The sequence below is a fragment of the Mercenaria mercenaria genome, chromosome 9 (assembly GCF_021730395.1).
Source record: "Mercenaria mercenaria strain notata chromosome 9, MADL_Memer_1, whole genome shotgun sequence".
In the NCBI taxonomy this organism is placed as follows: domain Eukaryota; kingdom Metazoa; phylum Mollusca; class Bivalvia; order Venerida; family Veneridae; genus Mercenaria; species Mercenaria mercenaria.
The window spans coordinates 33,478,095-33,498,312 of NC_069369.1; the positions used below are offsets into that span (position 1 = coordinate 33,478,095).

Consider the following 20,218-nt stretch of genomic DNA (forward strand, 5'->3'; position numbering starts at 1 on the left):
TGGGCCTTCAGGGCCCTCTTGTTTACTTTATAGTTTTTAATGATACCGCAAATGATATCCAACTATCGTACATATTATCATTGCCATCTTATCTACTAATTCTTGTTCAGCAGAAATAACTCTTTCAAATGATACCGAAAAGAAACATGGGGTTACCAGGCATCGAAATCTTACGTATTGGTGGATCGGATACCTTAATAATAAACGTATTCAGTAATTTCTAAGCTATTTCGGTTTTATGCTGCATTGTATGGCCTGCATAATGAGAAATTTTATATTTTACACAAGAGTGCAACTTCTGAACGAGTAATTAATTGCAAAAAAGAATTGTTAAATAGTGCCATATTTCTGTCATATTTCATTTATATGTATTATTTCTTTTAAATATAATGTGACGATCCACGAATTAGGCAGTATTACATTTTCTTTTTATTTCTTGTGAGGACAACAGTTATTTTATACCAGTAAGTAACTAACAAGCAAATATGTTTACTCACATTCATCCGTTCAATGCATAACATGAGCCGTGCCATGTGATAACCACCATAGTGGCTTTGCGACCAGCATGGATCCAGATCAGCCTTCGCATCCGCGCAGTCTGGTCAGGATCCATGCTGTTCGTTAACAGTTTCTCTAATTCCAATAGGCTTTGAAAGCGAACAACATGGACCTTGACCAGACTGCGCGGATGCGCAGGCTGGTCTGGATCCATGTTGGTCGCAAAGCCACTATGTTGGTTTTCTCATGTCGCGGCTCAAATATGTTATTAAGTTTGCTACTGCTCCTGCACGCTTATTGTTCCATGACTGCGCTAATGATATACTTAACATATGCTTTTAATCAATTTGTTGTTGTTGTTTTTTTTTATTTCTGTCATATATTGACATTATTCTCCGTATTTTTCTTTGGTATGTAGAAAGCAAAAACAACACATGGTATAGTTAAAAGTTAAGTATGCATAGCAGAAGATAAAATTCATTGCTTGCCATGAGTAATGTACACGGTGTTTCTTATGATATCAACATATATTTCGCCCAGATTGTTAATTTTACATTGTTCTAAAATAAAGATACTTACAGAAATGTCAGTGTTTTTTTTTAGAAATATGTTTGTTAGATTTAATGGATTCCATATCGGAGGGGTATCAGAAGGAATGGGTTCTAGGTAAACGTGCCGTAATGGTGTTTGGCTTTGAAACACTTACCAGTTACAGGTCAGGAGTCGGAACTCCCGAGGGTTAATTTCCGCCGAGCGAGAAAGGCTTTCGTCCTCCGAAAGCGCTTGCATGCTTCTACAGTAATATCCGGAGGGACACGTTGGGTCTCATCTGCTATGAAAGTTTGACAGTCACCGTATGACACTTAACATTTGTCCTCGAATTGTTCACCAAACCTTTTATTAGATTGTTTCCACGTGTTGCACGGGAAAGCTCTCATTCACGTATAAACTTGGAGTTAGGTAAGTTGAAATTGCAAAAGTATCAAAAGATACTTTAATGATCGCATTTCAAGAAAAAAAAAACTTAGATAAAATTGTAACAAACGAGTAGAACGTTGTAACAGCAATATCACTGACATTGATAGTTTTAGAAATCTGTTGATATTGTGAATTGATCAACTAATTTGTATTGTTATTCTTGATCGAAACTATGCTAGAAGTGCCTCAAAACTGAAAGAGGAATTGACTTCGACTCGTTGTCTCCGTTGCATGATTAGAGTTACCGATCGTCGAGCGCAGTAATTCTTTTTATAGTAAATCGCCCAGAAGTCTTGGGAAAATTAAAAACCTGGTAAATAGTCCTACACTAACTATTTTCAAGTAATCAGCATGATTTATCACACTCACCTGACCAGTGTAGCATCTCAGGTACATGTACTAAAGTATGCATTTCATGGAATGTCATGTTATGCCTCTGCAATGCTTATCCCACTTTGAAAGTTGCAGAAAAAAATGGCGTCAACCTGATATTGAGATGCGGGAAAAAATGGCGTCAACCTGATATTGAGATTCCGGAACGTTAAGGTTTAGCGTGTTTAAACAAATCTGGTACATTAAAAAGAAGAACGTGACAGTACAACATTTTTGTCATCCTCATACTGTACAAAACACATTTCTTCTTCAAGCAAAAAATGAATATTTTGCGTTGATATATACATACAAACGCCTTCTGTTTTCTTATCAATTTAGGAATAAATATTTCTCCAATTAAACAATAATTTCTTTAAAATCTTCTCATTTCTCCTTAAATTCTGAAAGCAATCTGCGTCTTAATCCTTAAAAGCCTTTTATCGGCCGACAAGATCGAGCAGAACATTAGTCAATACCGTTACTCCGAAACATACATGACCACCCCATGATGATAGTAGGGGTTCGTCCTGAGCCAGCTAAAGCTGGCAAGTCGTTATATGTCCGACATTTGCGTCTGTGTGATGTTCAATCCAACAACAACCAAATACATGTACAGTATAAATGCAGATACCTCTAGATATATTCCTTTTAGTCTCAGATTGAATGTAATTGTAACCTCGAACTTATAACACAAACATATATAATTTGACGGACGAATGTCGATGGTTTTTTTTTTCAGTTATATAGTCGGAAACTAGTTTTACCTCAAGCTTAAGTATTCGTGGCTTTGACCTACTGACCCACTGACTAACAAGCAACTGGAATCCATTATCAGTTTCAAAGGTCTTTCACATATATATTTTTCTAATATTGTTTTAACTTTAAAGGCAGCATGGTCGCACTTGTGCAATATATGTCTGTCTGTGATTCCGGCAGACGTGTTAAAACACATAGACATATAGGAGATTCCTACGTATTAATACTTTAACAAATTTCTGGCTACGTGCTACATAGCGGTATAAACGGTTTTAACTGCATAGGGGGTATCAGCTATTATTCCATCCGATGGCTCTTCATGAACTGATTTGGTTAATACGAAACTTTAATCAGTTCATGAAGAGCCATCGGGTGGAAGAATTATAGGTTATTAGCTTTGTACCGGGAAATATGCACGAGTTATTCAGTGGAAATATTGCGCGACTTTAGGAGCGCAATATTCTTCCGCTGAAGAACGAGTGCATATTTCCCGATGCAAAGATAATAACCCTACTATTACATACGCATCCTACACGTATAAATATTATGTAAGTATCATAAATATGTTCAATAGCCAGAATAGGATCGACAATACAAAACTAAATAAAAAAAAGTGCAACAACACACACTGAATTACGTCACGCACCCGATATGAAATTCTGGCGTCAGTGTATTGAAAAATATTGACGTTTCCAGTACCAGTGTAACTTAACAGGGAATAGAAACGGGTATGTAATAATAGCTGATACCCCACATAAACTTATTTTTGTAGATAAACAATTTTGTTTGTTGTTGATTTTTTGTAGCCACTACGGGTCATTATCAACCACCTGTGAATCCTTTTTTAAAACTAATTTGTGTCATTCAACACAACTGTCCAAAACTGAACCGTTCTTTTTATCGAAAATACTTGAAAAAGCACGAGTCATTTTCACGCATTTTGTCCATATATGAACCTCAGATAACAGTATAAATTTAGTTCTTATTATAGTCTCATCTGTTTACATACAATACATGTGCATAAAATAATTAGGATATTTAAAACATCAGTACACAGTGGTTCAATATATAAGAATTGTAATAGACTTCTGTTTTAGCACACTATGTCTACTGCAATGTTAAAACTAAGACGTTGTTGTTAATCATTAATTAAAAACTATCACTTACGACCTAAAATGGACAACGATACATTGCATCGATGCTCAATAAACAAGAGGACCATGATGGTCCTGAATCGCTCACCTCTCCCCACATGACCCAGTTTTGAACTGAGTATGATGTAGTTTTTTCTATTATTTGACATAGTGACCTAGTTTTTGAGCTCATGTGACCCAGTTTTAAATTTGATCTAGATATCATCAAGATAAAAATTCTGACCAATTTTCATGAAGTTCCATTGAAAAATATGGCCTCTAGACAGGTCACAAGGCTTTTTTATTATTTGACCTACTGACCTAGTTATTAAGGCAAGTGACCCAATTTCGAGTTTGACCTAGATATCATCAAGATGGACATTCTGACCAATTTTCATGAAGATCCATTCAGAAGTCTGGCCTCTAGAGAGGTCACAAGATTTTTCTAGTTTAAGACCTACTAACCTAGTTTTTGATCGCAGTTAACCCAGTTTCAAACATGACCTAGATATCATCAAGATGAACATTCAGACAGACTTTCATACAGATCCCATGAAAAATATGGCCTCTAGAGAGGTCGAAAGGTTTTTCTATTATTTGACCTACTGACCTAGTTATTAAAGGCACATGACCCACTTTCAAACTTGACTTAGATATCATCAAGGTGAACATTCTGATTGATTTTTATGAAGATCCATTTACAAGTATGGCCTCTAGAGAGGTCACAAGGTTTTTCTATTTTTAGACCTACTGACCTAGTTTTTAATACACGTAGCCCAGTTTAAAACTTGACCTAGATATCATCAAGATAAACATTCAGACCAACTTTCATACAGATCCCATGAAAATATGGCCTCTAGAGAGGTCACAAGGTTTTTCTATTATTTAACATACTGACATAGTTTTGGATAGCACGTAGCCCAGTTTCAAACTTGACCTAGATATCATCAAGATGAACATTCTGACCATTTTTCATGAAGATTTTGTTAAAAATATGGCCTTGCTGCTCTCCGTAGATTTTCAGCAAGCATTTGACTCAATCTCATGGGCATTTATACACAAAACTTTAGATTTCTTTAAGTTTGGGAACTCATTTAAGAAGTGGATACGTTTATTTCAAAATAGGAGTGAAACATGCATTTTACAAAATGGTCACCTGTCTGATTTTTTCTTCCTTGAAAGGGGTTGCAGACAAGGAGACCCAATTTCTCCTTACTTATTTATTTTATGTTCTGAGATAATAGGGCTAATGATCAGACGAAATAACAGTATTGTTGGTATTAATTTGCCGTATAAACAATATAAAATCAGTCAATATGCTGATGACACCCAGATGTTTTTAAACGGGTCCGAAGAATCGTTAAGACACTGTTTGATAACACTTAATAACTTTTATACAATGTCAGGTTTAAAAATAAACATTGATAAAACAAGAGCCTAATGGATAGGTTCATTTAGAAACTCTGCACTTAAGTTATGCACTGATCAGCCATTAGACTGGAGTCAAGAACCCATTAAAATACTTGGTGTCCGTTTCTCTGCAAATGTTTATGATATTTGGAATCTGAATGCACCTGAAATTTTGCTGAAGTGTAGAAACATCCTTAGTGTATGGTCAAAAAGAAAACTTACCCTTTTCGGAAGAGTAAGTATTCTAAAATCCCTCGTCTTATCTAAGTTCGTTTACATATTTACATATTTATATCACTCCCCGATCCCTCGGATGAATTTATTAAACAATTAGAAACTATTGCCTATAATTTTTAATGGAATAACGGACCAGATAAAATAAAAAGAGTAAACGCAGTCAAAAATATAGAATCCGGAGGACTGAGAATGGTGAACATCAAAGCTTTTATCTTAAGTCTTAAAATTAGTTGGATTAGAAGATTAGCTATTTTTAACTGTGATACATCGAACTCTCTTTTGACATTTTCATTTGATAAGACTATTTCTTTAGGATCGCAATATTCAAAAATACTCGCTATGGAAATACAAAATCCTTTTTGGCGGAATGTTCTTAATAGCTGGGGTAAATTTATTGAACGTTGTGAAATCAGCAACTTAGAAGACATTCTGTACTCTCCTTTATGGTATAACCACCATTTCAGAAATAAAATGGAATACCTAGAGAATTGGTATCGTAATAATATCGTATATGTAATAGATTTACTTGATAATGAGGGAATGTTTTTCAATTTAGAAAGTCTGAAAAACAATTACACAATAAATGGAACCTTTTTAGATTTACATCGCATTATTTCAAATATACCCATAGATTGGAAAAACAAAATAAGGCAAAACGCAAATGATATAATTCAGTATAAAAATAATATGTATTTAAATCCTTATCTAAAAAAATTGATTGAAGAAAAGAAAGGGAGCCGTATTTTTTATGATATATTTATTGATACGAAAAGTATAATGGTACCAAATAAATGGATACAAACAATGGGAATTACCGAGTCAGAGTTTAAGGAATACTGTAAAAATCTACAGACAATAAAAGAAGTAAAGCTAAAAGATGTTCAGTTTAAAATAAATCAACACATACTTGTTACAAACACGTTTTTATATGTCATTAAAAAAAGCGACAGTAATATATGTTCCTACTGTAAAAATCAGAGAGAAACGATTGAACATTTATTCAATCTATGCCCATATGTTAAAAATTATTTACCAGAAGTGAAAAACTGGATAAAAAATGAATATGAAATAGTCTTAGATATACAGGAAAAGCAATTTCTTTTCTCATATGCTAAAGATAACCATAAAGAAAATTTTATATCATTGCTACTTAAATACTACATTTATAAGTCGAAGTTTAAAGAAAATTGTGTACAGTGTCTAAATATTCCATTGTTTATTCAATATTTAAAACAAAAATTCATAACACTGAAATATATAGCTAAACTTAATAAAGAGTATCAAAAGTTTGAAAAAAACTGGTCAAAACTGGTTCAAAAACTTAATATATGACCAAACCTTAATACGTAGAATTACAGATTTGTATAAAAATATTTACATTTGCTACTTTTCAAATTATCCACATTTAATATAAAATAAAGGGTTTATAATTGGCGATAGGGGGGGGGGGGGGTGGGGCGGGTGTCAGCAGCTTAAAATTCTTTTCATTTTTGTTCCGGAAAACTTTTTTGAGGTCCATTTGAGGGCCACTTCCAAACAAAAAAATCCATTTTATCTGAGAAATTCCAATATGTATGGTTTTGTTTTGATATCTAGTAAATATCATGTATATATATATATCATATAATTGTGCATTTACTGTGTATGTACATGTATTTGCTGGAGTTTAAAAAATATACATTGCTGTACGATATAATTTCATATAGTATTCATACATACTGTAAGGTTCAAAATATATATTGTTGTACTATATTATTTCATAATTTCATATTGTATATTGTAACCATATATTATTGTAAGGTTATTAGGTGGATGGCTCTCCGACCCCTATTATACCATTTTACGGGGATAATAAACGGGGTTACCATCTGGGCCTCAAAAAAAAAAATATGGCCTCTAGAGAGGTGGTCACAAGGTTTTTCTATTTTTAAATCTACTGACCTAGTTTTTGACCGCACGTGACCCAGTTTCGAACTTGACCTAGATATCATCAAGATAAACATTCTGACTAATTTTCATAAAGACCCCATGAAAAATGTGACCTCTAGAGTGGTCACAAGCAAAAGTTTACGCACGCACGGACGACGGACGCTGCGCGATCACAAAAGCTCACCTTGTCACTTTGTGACAGGTGAGCTAAAAAGGAAAATGAAATGCTGATACCTAATCTTACAGCTAGGTGTTGAAGATAAGAAGCCTACAGTTCCATTACCAAGAGATATTAATCCATTAAAAAAAGAGATCCAAGAATCTACCTAATCTGGAATGACTGACCTCCCAGTCTCTACCCATTTTGGGGCTACGCCGCAGCTGAACTTACGTAAAGCTGGCTTATGACGGGGTGGGAAGAGAGAGAGAGAGAGAGAGAGAGAGAGAGAGAAAGAGAGATGTTCTTAACTTATTTAGACCTCTACCGTTAGAACTTTCTCTTCTATATATCTTATCTCTATTTTCCATTCTGTTACACAATTTTCCATCAATTTACTATCAACACTGTTTATAATTGTATGATTTAATACAGTATTTTTGTCAGCAAAAGTAAAATTACATGATTGTTTCTTAACAACAAAATACCATTTTTTTCAAGACTTATTTGAGTTTTCAGAAGCCCGCAGTGCTATTCTTTTGTTTAATCGAAAAGAAGAACTATTAGAGCTACATAGACGAGCCCAAAAATTACATATATTTTCCAATGCAAAACTAGAGGTGGTTTCCAGGCCATTTCCCCTATCAACGCGGCATTTAGTTTGTATTTTCCAACACCTAGAAAAATTATATCGCCCGGTTTTGTACATTGATACATAAAAATGAACTGCTACCCAAAATAGAGGTCACATAGTTTATCACAGGCCATACAAGAGTATCTTTCAACTTTGTAAAAAAAAAATCATATGGTACGCTAATTATCAATTTGCATTTGGCTATCAATAATCCTAGTGAACGACTAGCACTCTGGGCTACTGCTTTTGTGGATATACATTATAATCAAGCTTTTCAAAGATAAGTTTACTTTTTAACAATATTCAGCTGATTATTAACACACGAAAACAACTTATAAGGAAAAGCGTTGGATTACATTTAAAAAAATATTGTTATTATGTCACATATGTAATAACAGATATAGACTAAAGAAAAAATAATATCACATGATATAAAAATGCAAACATTGCAATGCTGTTACATTTTTGATAAGACATGAAGGGAGATAAAAATAAATACGAAAGAAAAAAGAAAAAAAAGAAGAAAGAAGAAAAATAAATGTTGTGACAAAATTGCCATATGAATTATGCATAACTAATTAGATAAGAAGAGAATAAAAACGAAAACAGTGCCACTAAGTAAAGTAAGTAAAAAAACATCAGGAGAAGATGTGTAGAGAATAATAAACATATAATTTTTGACTGTGACTCAATGCAGACTTGGAGCGCCGGTGTAAATTACAGACTCCGGTACATACCGGATTAACTAAAGTTGAACGAAAATATCTTAAATGTATATATTTTGTAACAATGGTGATACTAATCCTAACCTTTAGTCAGTATTTTATGAATATTGTACACTAAATGCGTGCGGACATGCAAAAATATGCATATTTTGGCCGTGCGTTACAACAGATAATCATTTTCGGGCATGCGCAGAAGACCGCTCCAAGTCTGCAATGAGTTACATCGATAATTTTTTATAAATGTATATAAGAATGTTTTTTTCGTGAAACTTACAATATCTGAGAACTCATGAGTGCGAAGAATGAACAGTATACACCTATGAATGATATTGTGGATGGTGGTGGTCAGAGAAACTGAATGCACAAATCAGGAAATAAGGAAACGAATGACCATAATAGCACCCTTCCCCCTGTGTCTATCTTACCCTTATTGACGGATACCAGTGCTGAAAGCCTTACATGATACGCCCAGACGGGCTGCATATAGAGGTTTAAACCCCCCTGGTTAATGGTGCCATCACTAAATATTTAAAAAAGAAACAATACTACACACTACCCCATGAGGTTACAATACCCATGAGCCTGTACTGATAGTACAGAACATGTAAATTAAGTTTGATTTGGAAAACGAATTAATATAACTCTGATCACTAAAGGTAATTCCTATATCAAAACCTTTAAGGTATAAAATGGGTCATTGATATATAGGTTAAAAAGCAAGGGCGACAAGATACAGCCCTGTCTAAGGTCCAAATTTACTTCAAACCTGCCAGTACAGAAAGTATTTACTCTTCCACAAGACGTATTAAACTAAGCGTAAAAAGTTATCATACGCAAGCATTAATATACTTTTCGAAATACGATGGAAATAAATATATAGTTTTTACATAATTTATTTTAAATAAATTGCAATATACGTTCTTACCTTATGTTTTAAAAAATATGATCTCAAATGATTTTGGCTTGCACTTCTATTGAATCTATCAAGTCGCAACAACGATTTTATAGCTATATTGGTTATCTGAACATCACATGCTAAAGAGGAAAGTTCATTATTTGTGATCATGAGACCTTACTTAGTATCATTTACATGTATAAAATAATGTTAAATGGGCGTATTTGCCTTGTTCGAGTTATCTAAAGCTGAAAGAAATAAGAGGAGTATAGGACATCTGTGATGTTACCAGTTTCTACCAATTAATCCCCTGTTTCACTGTCGATGGGTCTGTAACCCTCCAGTCAAATGACACCGGTCCTGACAACTGACATTCGGTTTCTATGAGTACCTGCTTTTTATATTTCAGAGGCCGGATCCGCGTAGCAAAATAGATACCCTTTCAGCTTCAATGGATCGGATGATTACTGCATGTGGACTATTTACTATTAAACGATATGCATTAATTTGGTTACCGGGAGCGGGTATCCAGCACAAAGAATATTTTTTAAAGTTACTTGTCCTGTAATACAAAGAGCATTGATGGTAAAATGTGCATTTTTAGGCAGTGGAACTAAAAATACAAACTTCAAGTAGGCTATACATATTTTAGATATAATTTGTGTAGTTAACTGCATCAATGAAAAATAAATAAAATATCAAATAAAATATCATTATCTGAAAAATAGTTAATTGAGCATAAAAAAAAGGATCCCGGGTAAAATATTTAGAATAAAAATAGAGACAACTCCGCTATGACTATATTGTAGGCTTAGGTAATATTGACCTAGTGTTTCATACAAACCACGCACTTTTTACCTCTATGCATGAAAAAATAATGCATAATTAATACAAGGATTAGCAGTCTGAAAAAAGACTATGTGAAGATCAAATCAATTAATGCCATGGGGAAAGTGTGACATTTATGTGGTGAAATTTGTCAACAAACAGACTTTTAAAAACTAAAAATGTCAAAATGCTAAAAGATATTGGCGAAAAGTTGGCAGGGGCGGCGGCTGAGAAGGAAGCGATTGGTCCTAAACCCCAAATCTGTGGGATCACTGGGTTAATTGTACCATGTCGCTTTCTAAACAAGAGTATTGTCCAAGTAATCAAAACCGATTTTGAATTTGATCATTAAACAGATAACTTATCATAGTGTTATTGTGAAAAGTATATTTGTATTTAATTATTGATTAAAATTTAGCAAATGACTTCACGAAGGTACTTGTAGTTTAAAGTGCACCTATTCGCCTGGTTTTATCTCCAGTTTTAACGTTAGTATTTTAAAATTGAAGTGCGAGACTCTATGTCCCTTATTTATTTGATATTTGTCTTCAGTATTTTGTAATCAGAGAGAAAAACTGTTGAATGAAAAGTGTTTGGCATGATAAAATATAAGATTTATTAGAATATTATATTATATTATATTATATTATATTATATTATATTATATTATATTTTCAGTGAAGCCGACAATATACGAAATTTGGTATACGATCAGTTCATTACATACAAAGATCCTGGTTATGAGTGAAATGTTCTTGAATCCAGCCTATCGCTTTCATACATTGCGGTGGTATATGATACACAGTATATCTGGCTGGGTTACCAGCTTTCCCGTTTCATACTGTATAGATGATTGCTTTATTGCTGGCTGTACATATACTTCAGCAAACTTTATTTCAGACCGCCTCATTAGCCTAGTGGTAGAGCGCCTGCTTCGAGTGCGGATGCCTATATCGAAAGGTTAATTGGTGCTTGGGCCTCTGGGACCATCCTAGCATCAACTGCATGCAAAAAATCGGGGTCCCAAATTTCGGACCTCGAGTTTTGCAATGCACCTGATGCTAGGATGGTCCTAGGTGCCCAAGCTCCAATTACCTTTTCGATATAGGCAGTGAAAAACTGCTTCTGAAGAGCCCATTTTCCTGAAATATTCATTCTCTATTACGAAGTAATAAATCGAACAGTGACAACTGCAAGTTGCAGATTTAGCCCTCGTTAAGCAGAGTTTTAAGTCGGATTTTAGCTTAAAATGAAGAAAACAAATTGTTTAAGCAGAATGTATGACTTTTATTCAATTCTGTCTATTTCTTTAGGCTCCTTACCCGGGTCAATATTCGTATTTAGCCTACCTCTACGTGTTGCCTGTATTCGATTTACACTTCTAAAGTGAGAACATTAAGATCAGAGTAAGAATGACACGCCGTACTTATTTCATAGAATGAAAATAAAAATACTGGCGAATGCTTAATAAGATGTCTTTTACTACTGTGTACCCTTAATCTCAATCCAACTCATGACGGAATTTTCATCGGAAGTACCGACAGGGGAAGTAGCTAGTGTCACAGATATGGAATTGCAAAGTGTATACTGTGCAAAGGCAGATTATTTTGTGAATGGTTACATCAAAGAATTGGATAATATGTGCGGAATGGTGTTAGTGTTTTAATTCCACAGACTATTTATGAAATACCTTCTCAATAAGCGTTTGCTCAATAGGTATATTCATGATACGCAGCTTTTTATTTTTAGTTTACATATATATGAATAATATTGATAATCCTAGTGATTCTTTTAAATACTTATGTAATTTTTCAACAAATTTCTCTTTATTCGTGACATAAATTGATTTTTCGCAGACAATTTGCAATCCCGTTGTACATTGTATGAGTAACGATATTTGATGTCATTGAATTGAAACTTTCGTCTGCATATGACACTACAACAACAACTTCGCGCTGAAGTTAATTTTTCTTCCAAATGAGTGGAAATAAACCGTCTGAAAACGAATAAAATTTTTATTTCACAAAAATGAAATAAATATCATTCAAAAGATAAATCCAATGAGAGTAGGAAATGACTTGCACCTAAGCTTTCATATCAATGGTTTTATACAAAAATTGCTTTTAAGAAACGCATGTATGAGATGTTTACACATTTTATATGGAAAATAGAAGGGAAAAATTGACGAAATGATGGCATTAAATATCATGTTAGTAATGAATCAAAAATAAAGATAAAATTTTATTTAAAAATACCGTGTGATGAATCAAATGTTGAACTTTGGTAATTTTTTTGCACCTAAGGTTTCTTATTTTTAGTAATTTTGTTATTAAGTAAAATGTGTACATGCCCTTTCTATTTCTATATAGAAAATCTGACCGCTATCGATTATTGGCCGGAGGAATATTCTTCGGTATGTTACTCGTGTCACTCAGGTGAGCTCGAGTGATCTAGTCTGAGTTACACGGGTTTGTATGCCGAATGCGCCCATTTTCAATACACTTGTAATATCTTTACTAGTTTATTGAGTTTTAGGAACCACCAGAACTAAAAATAGAAAATTCTTAAAACAGCTTCTCATTAATCCCTTTATGGATATGCTCCAAACTTGGTATGTAGCATCCTTGGTTGGATGTCTTTCAGTTTTATTCAAAAGATTTGTCAGCAGATAACTGTTGTTTAAATAAAATTTCAAATGCATCATGATGAATATAAGGTTGTTGTACATGTTTCAGCTGTTGAAAAGTTTGTTAATGGCATTATTTTATGGGACTACAGCAGAGGTACAAAAAGTTTAGGGAAAAAATGTAGTTAACTAGAAAGTGAAGCATTACTACAAAAAGTAAAGAACAATATGGAATATGTTTACAGTATATAGCAAATGCTAAATGGAAGAGTTACAAAGAAGAAACAATGCGTCAGATCTTGTTTATAAAATCTGACTCTGTCATGAAGACATATTACAGTCGTGTAATTATTTCTTTTAAACATATCAGCTTCACATGTATTATAAGAAATTAGTATGTGCGCTTTATACATGTCATTTTACAATTATAAACAATTGCACTTAATCCATACTATAACTGTTAAACTGTATTTCAGTTATCACGTACAAAAATAGGACCTATTTAACAACTGTAAAATCATAAAAATGTCTGTAAAAGACATGTTTTTTTAATAACCAGAAATACAGTTGCAATTTACAGCTGTAAAATGTTACGGCTGAAAGTTACAGCTGTAAAACATTCAGTATAACTGTAAATATTCTATGGACGGGAACACGAGCATTTTGGACGGATGAAATGCATTAATGTGTCGCAGTTCCCGACGTTGGATCTACTAAATCGATCTAATCTCCCATACTAAAACTAAGTTAAAACTCTTTGTCACTAAAATGCTTTGATTCAGGAACTTTAATTTTTGTCCTAGTGATTATCAGTGCTGAAAGCTTTACTACTAGAAACCAGCCAAGAAAGATACTAAAATAATTAAAGACATGAGATGTAAGTCATTTTGGCTGTAGGTTGTATTGTGAGCTGTGTTTGAACATGTAACTGTCAAAGATATGCTAACAAACAATTTGCCAAGTTATCTACAACGGTGGCCAGTTTATTTACAATTATTATCAAACCATTATAAAAGAATAATCAATCTGACCATTTCACCTGTTAATATTCTAGCATACAAATATATGCAGACAAATAAAACTTTAAGGTGATTTTTCACGTGTGTTACCACATTTTACAACGTAATCACCGCGCATTGGCGCGTTATAACCTAATATTACCACGGACAGAAATAACTTGGATGTTTATGTCTAAACAGGCTTCATATATGGTTCTTTTCTAAAATATCACTTTGTACCAATTAACATGGTTGACGTTTACGCAAGCTCCAACTTAAGGCATCAAGTCATTATTTTACATGACTGGATTTTCGGAAATTCGTGAATGTGTCATCCTCTGAACATGTGAAGTTAAATAAATAAAACAGCCAAGATACCGCGGAAATGTCCTGAAAATTTTGATTTTCTCATGATCACCAATTAAGTTAGCAATAATACACCACTGTCTGCCTGTTTTACATTTTGTTCGTATTTTATTTTTAAAATTAATCATGAGCCTGGAAATATATGTCTATGATCACTAACAGTTAGACCTAATATGCTCTGTTACCTTAATGACAGAAGTCGTTTAAAGTAGTTCTGCACATTCGGTTAAAAAAATGTTCTACCACGTAGTATTTGGTGAAAGCCTATCTTCTTAAAACTTCGGAATATACTAAGAAACTTCAGCAAATAAAAAAGATACGGTCGTGTGTGTGTTTTTTTTTTCTTTTTTTTTTTTTTTTTTTTTTTTTTTTTTGCAAGACTGATTTGAAAAATTTTGACCTTGCACATGTTTCCGAAATATAGCAAAATCAAAATAGTTTGATAACATTTTCTCGTACAATGTTTCTACAGTAAAGATTTTAATGAAACTTCTCCCAGCCTTAAATATCCATATGATCTATAATACGGTAAAATAAAACGTATATGTCCGTGTGCTTGTTTTTGAGATGTTTGCCCATGACGAAAGAGATCCGCACTTTACACGCTGATTTCAAGACATCATTTTGAATATTTTAACGTGTCAAACGTTTTGATATCATATTTCATCTTCAACAATATTGCAACGTTGCCATTTCCATAATCCTACTCACGGGTTGTCATTGATTCATGAAACGATTTTCATTTCCGTATACCGAGGCCAGGTTTTATTCTACGTTTTCCGGATAAATGATGTAACGCCGTTACTTCCAGTTTATCAAACGTACAGAACTACCTTAACTTGCGCCAGACCAAACTTCTCTGTCTCCCTTCAACTCTGATATAAATCCACTTGTTTAAAAGGAAAAGAGAGAAAATGGATATAAATATTACAAGAAACGTAATGCATGTATGTATTTTGATTGCATTTGTCTGTTTAATATCGGTCAAGTGCAATGCTCTCAGAGAAGACAAATTTGTGTCTAACACAACAGATTATTGTCTGTGTAAATCAAGTTGCGAGGAATATGCTTTCAGTGCGGATGAATATGTAAACTATACAACTATTCTGTCTGAAGAGTTGAAGACAAATGGTTTGCTAAGGAGCGGATGGGAAAAGGCAAGAACGTATAAGAAATCACACCCTTCGCTGTCGGAAAATGAAGTCCTGGCTGTAGTGACTTATACACTAGACTACCCGAAAGTGTACAGTTATTTCAATTTTCTCACACGAACACGGGGGATTAAGGATGAAGTATACCCGTTTAAAGCAATGCATTTCTTCCTAAGTTCTGCCGTTCATAAACTTGCCATTAGCTACCCGCAGAGTACGTTCCGGTGCGAAACTTCGCGCCAAACATTCGCTGTTGGCAACAGCTTCAGTTTTAAACAGTTCGCCTCTACAACGACGGACTTCTTTTCGGCGCTTCAGTTTGGAGACTTTTGTTTGCATCTAATGACACTAAGAGGAGCCCCAATTTCTTCATTGTCAGTGTTTCCTGCTGAGAAGGAAGTCTTAATACCAAGCTGCGAAACCTTTGAAGTGGTTCCCGTGGAAGAAGACACGCCGTTTTATGCTAGACTGCGATCCACCGGGGGGATAGGAGGCATGGGGAGTGGGCCAAACAACGGACTTGGATGATTCTTTTGTTTAGTATTTTTATATATGACCTTCTTTTAATTTTATTAGGTTGATGATTATCTGTATCTATATTAAACTTATCTTTCAATAGAATACTAGTACAGTAGAATATATGAGTACTTGTTATTTCTTGGTCATTTAAATTCTATTTAGAACGTTTAGTTTTTCAAACATTTGAGGAATGATTTGTGATGGAACTGCATTAAAACTGATATACTGAAAACTTTAATTTCATACCAATTTTAACATGTTACACAACATCTCTGCTTTCTGTTGCTATCTTGCCTGTGAAAGCCATAAAACTTCTGCTTACTCGTGTAGATTTATGTAATAGCGTTATATCTTAATATTATAGTCTGTCCCACCTAATTTTGGACCTCCGGTAATTTATTTATACTGTATGTAAAATTGTCAAAAATGGCATCGTTAATACCAGAAGGTTAATATCTCTAGGCACCTTTTTCATTTTTTTGAAAAAAATGTAAAATGAAGCTAAAAATCAAGATTTTATGTTTTTCCCCATAGACTTGCGTTGTAAAATGAAACGAGAAAAAAAAAAATAAGTGTGAAACGTCCCCGAGGAATAACACGTGAAATTTCCTGAAAATCTCCAAAATGGAGAATATTTTGCAATGGCGACCAGAAATAAACAACAGCGAATTCCCATAGAGAAACTGAAATTTACTTGCACGGGAAAACCAGATGATTGTTGCAAAAATCCTTGAAATTCTCGAGGGTGACTTTTTTTTATTCACAAAAACATGTTTTATGTTCTTTGATCCCGTTTCATTTCTTCATATCGGCCCAAAGTTGTGGTCCAAAATTAGGTGGGACAGAATATAGGTTGGGAGATAATTAGACAAACTGTTGCTAGAAGAGATTCTGAGTTTGTCCCTTTGATCATTTTATTCAAGTTAAAAGATTGTGAGCTAAAATTGAAGCTTATTCAATATGTTAACCACGATAGCTCTGTTCTAGCCCTTAAGGTATTGACAGCGTAACCTATATTTATATATCGGATAAAGCCATGAGAACTGATAACGGTCCTGTTCATAGCTGCATGGAAAACATGACATGGTTGTATAGTGAAAACTCGCTAATTCGATTTTGTTGATAGTTTGTCGATTCGATAGCCTGCATCATGATCATATAGACTATTGATCTTTATCCAACAAAGCAGGGAAAGTGACCAACTTCTAATTAGATTTCCGAGTTTGATACATCGGGGTAAAGCGGCTGCCCAGGAAGGTAATTAAAATGAGTGATTACTAAAAAATCTGGAAAAAAACTGTGGTATAATATATAGACAAAATAGCAACACTTTCAAGAAAATAATACACTTGTGCAAATAAATGTTTTAATCAGCTGTGTATATAAAAAAGGTGATGATACCTCAAAATAACTGAATTTAGTAGCAGTCAATTAATATTTTAAACAGTAGAAAGATTCTAGAAAATTACAGTTATGATAAACACTTGGCGACTAACTTAGCAGAAATCAATCGAGCGGTGGCGAATATGATCCCTTAGCAAGGTGACAATCTTAAAAGCAAAAGACATATAGTAAACCTGAAGCCCCGCAAACTTTGATCTCAAACGCATACATAGGTGATATTACATGAGTGTCTTTTCATAATTTATTTATTCAACGAGTTGAATACAATGATAAAATGCGAGACTCTGCCGAGCATTTTATCAATTTTATTCAATGAGTTTGATAAATTCGGTGTGGAAAGTCACATATGTAACATTCATTTTATCACATGTTAGTTTTTCCTGCCGAAACATTCAAAATTCTACTTCCTTTAACTGCCCGCCCGCTTAGCTCAGTAGGTAGAGCGTCGGTCTACGAATCGCGGGGTCGTGAGTTCGATCCTCGGGCGGGGCGTATGTTCTCCGTGACTATTTGATAAACGACATTGTGTCTGAAATCATTAGTCCTCCACCTCTGATTCATGTGGGGAAGTTGGCAGTTACTTGCGGAGAACAGGTTTGTACTGGTACAGAATCCAGGAACACTGGTTAGGTTAACTGCCCGCCGTTACATGACTGAAATACTGTTGAAAAACGGCGTTAAACCCAAAACAAACAAAACTTCCTTTAACTGTTATAAATAAGACAAACCGCGACGTCAAACGTGTGATAAAAAGCCATTCAAGACGTCTGAAGTAATTTACCATCAGTTTTGACCCATGTGGGGAAGTTGTCAGTTATTTCTTACAGGTATAGAGTCCTATAACATTATAAAGTTGATCACGGCGTTACATTACTGAAATTTGCACATTGGAAATGAACTTTTAACGCATATCTGACCAAAAAACACCTAAATAAGCGTACACAAATGATTGAATTTAAATATTAATGCAAAACACTGCATATGTTGACATTTTCTCTCGCATATAAGTATTTCAGCAAAGCGATATTTGAAGTTAAACCCGAAACATAATATTTAGTATAAAACTGTCCCAGTTAAGCCTCATTTACAGTTTCACACCCCACTGCTTTTTATTTACCCATGGTACTAGCTTATTTAAATTTTACAGGGCAACATTATATTAACTTGAGAATTTATTAACTTGAGTGTAATTTTACACAAAAATACGTGTGAATTATAACCTTGATGGTCAAAGATATAGTCACATTTTGGTATCTTTACAAAATTTAGTTTTGCACTCGCTGCTGGAGAGAATACCAGTAACTGAAACAAAGCAGAATGGATATAAAGTATACACTAGCAGTGTTTATGGTGATATATGGGATGTCGTGTTTAGTTGTGAAGAGTGATGAATTCCGAGAGGAAAGGTTTATATCAAATGAAACTGACTATTGCGTTTGTAAATCTAGTTGCGAGGAATATTCTTTCAGCGCGGACGAATATGCAAAGTATGAAACAATTCTTGCTGAAGAGCTGAAAACAAACGGTTTGCTGAAATTTGGATGGGAAATGGCTAAATCCTATAAAAGATCGCACCAGTCATTGTCACAGAATGAAGTCCTGTCTGTCGTCACGTACACGCTACCCAATGTATACTACATGTTTAACTTTCTCACTAGAACAAGAGGGATTAAAAGCGACGCATACCCTTATAAAGGAATGCACTTCTTTCTAAGTTCTGCTGTACGTAAGCTTGCGGTTAAGCTACCTCAAAGTACCTTTCGGTGTGAAAAAGCTCCGCAAGCTCAAGCCCTCGCCATTGGAAACTACTTCAGTTTTCAGCAGTTTGCTTCTACGACAACGGATTATTTCAGGGCGCAATCATTTGGAGAGTTTTGTTTCCATATCATTACTCTTAGAGGAGCGCCAATATCGTCGATCTCTTCATTCCCTGCTGAGAAAGAGATCTTGATACCAAGTTGTGAAACGTTCCAAGTGGTTCCACTGGAGGAAGGATTCCGGTTCTACGCAAAACTAAAATCAACCGGAAAGAGCGGAAATGAAACTAGTAACGGACAGAAGGTTTCACTGAGTCTTTTACACGTATTATTATTTCCGATATTCGTTAATGTGTTGTTCTTGATATAAAACTTTATATTAGAAGTGTCTGCACTGTACTGTGACCTAGTAACAGTCTAAACAATTTAAGGATTCGAAACGTATGTTTTACCACGCTTATGATATTGATGGGAATCGCTTATAAAAATACTCTGATTTGTTAAAAAGATGAAGAACAATAGTCAAATGTGTATGTATGACAGATTTATAGTAAAACACAATATAACACTAAGGATTTGTGTTAAGTATCTGTGTCGAATACCGTATCCATTGTCGCACAGCTTTTGCTGTCGCTGTGTTATTTTTGACCAAACATTCCGTAATTCGATGTTTTAATACTCCGATATAGTAAAGCACTAATTTATTTTCAACTGAAATAACTTATGTAAAATCAGTCAGCGAAGTTTCATCAACAAACTCACGAAAAGTATTGAAATGGCAACACCTTGCGAATGGACATGTAGAACTTTAGCGTTGAATCACTTCGCGTAATACAAAGTGGACT

At 34.2% G+C, this 20,218-nt stretch overlaps 2 protein-coding genes across 2 annotated transcripts; both read left to right on the forward strand.

Annotated features, from left to right (window-relative positions):
* Nucleotides 1-15,456: 15,456 nt before the first annotated feature.
* LOC123546096 (ecto-ADP-ribosyltransferase 5-like) lies at nt 15,457-16,221 on the forward strand. The gene has a single exon (XM_045332284.2). It carries the CDS (start codon nt 15,457-15,459, stop codon nt 16,219-16,221), a length of 765 nt encoding a protein of 254 aa, XP_045188219.2.
* A 2,712-nt stretch (nt 16,222-18,933) lies between these two features.
* LOC123546097 (erythroblast NAD(P)(+)--arginine ADP-ribosyltransferase-like) lies at nt 18,934-19,743 on the forward strand. Its single transcript, XM_045332285.2, has one exon. The coding sequence runs from the start codon at nt 18,934-18,936 to the stop codon at nt 19,741-19,743; it is 810 nt and encodes a 269-aa protein (XP_045188220.2).
* The last annotated feature ends 475 nt before the right edge of the window (nt 19,744-20,218 follow it).

What these genes read in the sequence shown, in the direction of transcription:
- LOC123546096 (XM_045332284.2), top strand. Translation starts at nt 15,457, where the DNA reads ATGGATATAAATATTACAAGAAACGTAATGCATGTATGTATTTTGATT.
- LOC123546097 (XM_045332285.2), top strand. Translation starts at nt 18,934, where the DNA reads ATGGATATAAAGTATACACTAGCAGTGTTTATGGTGATATATGGGATG.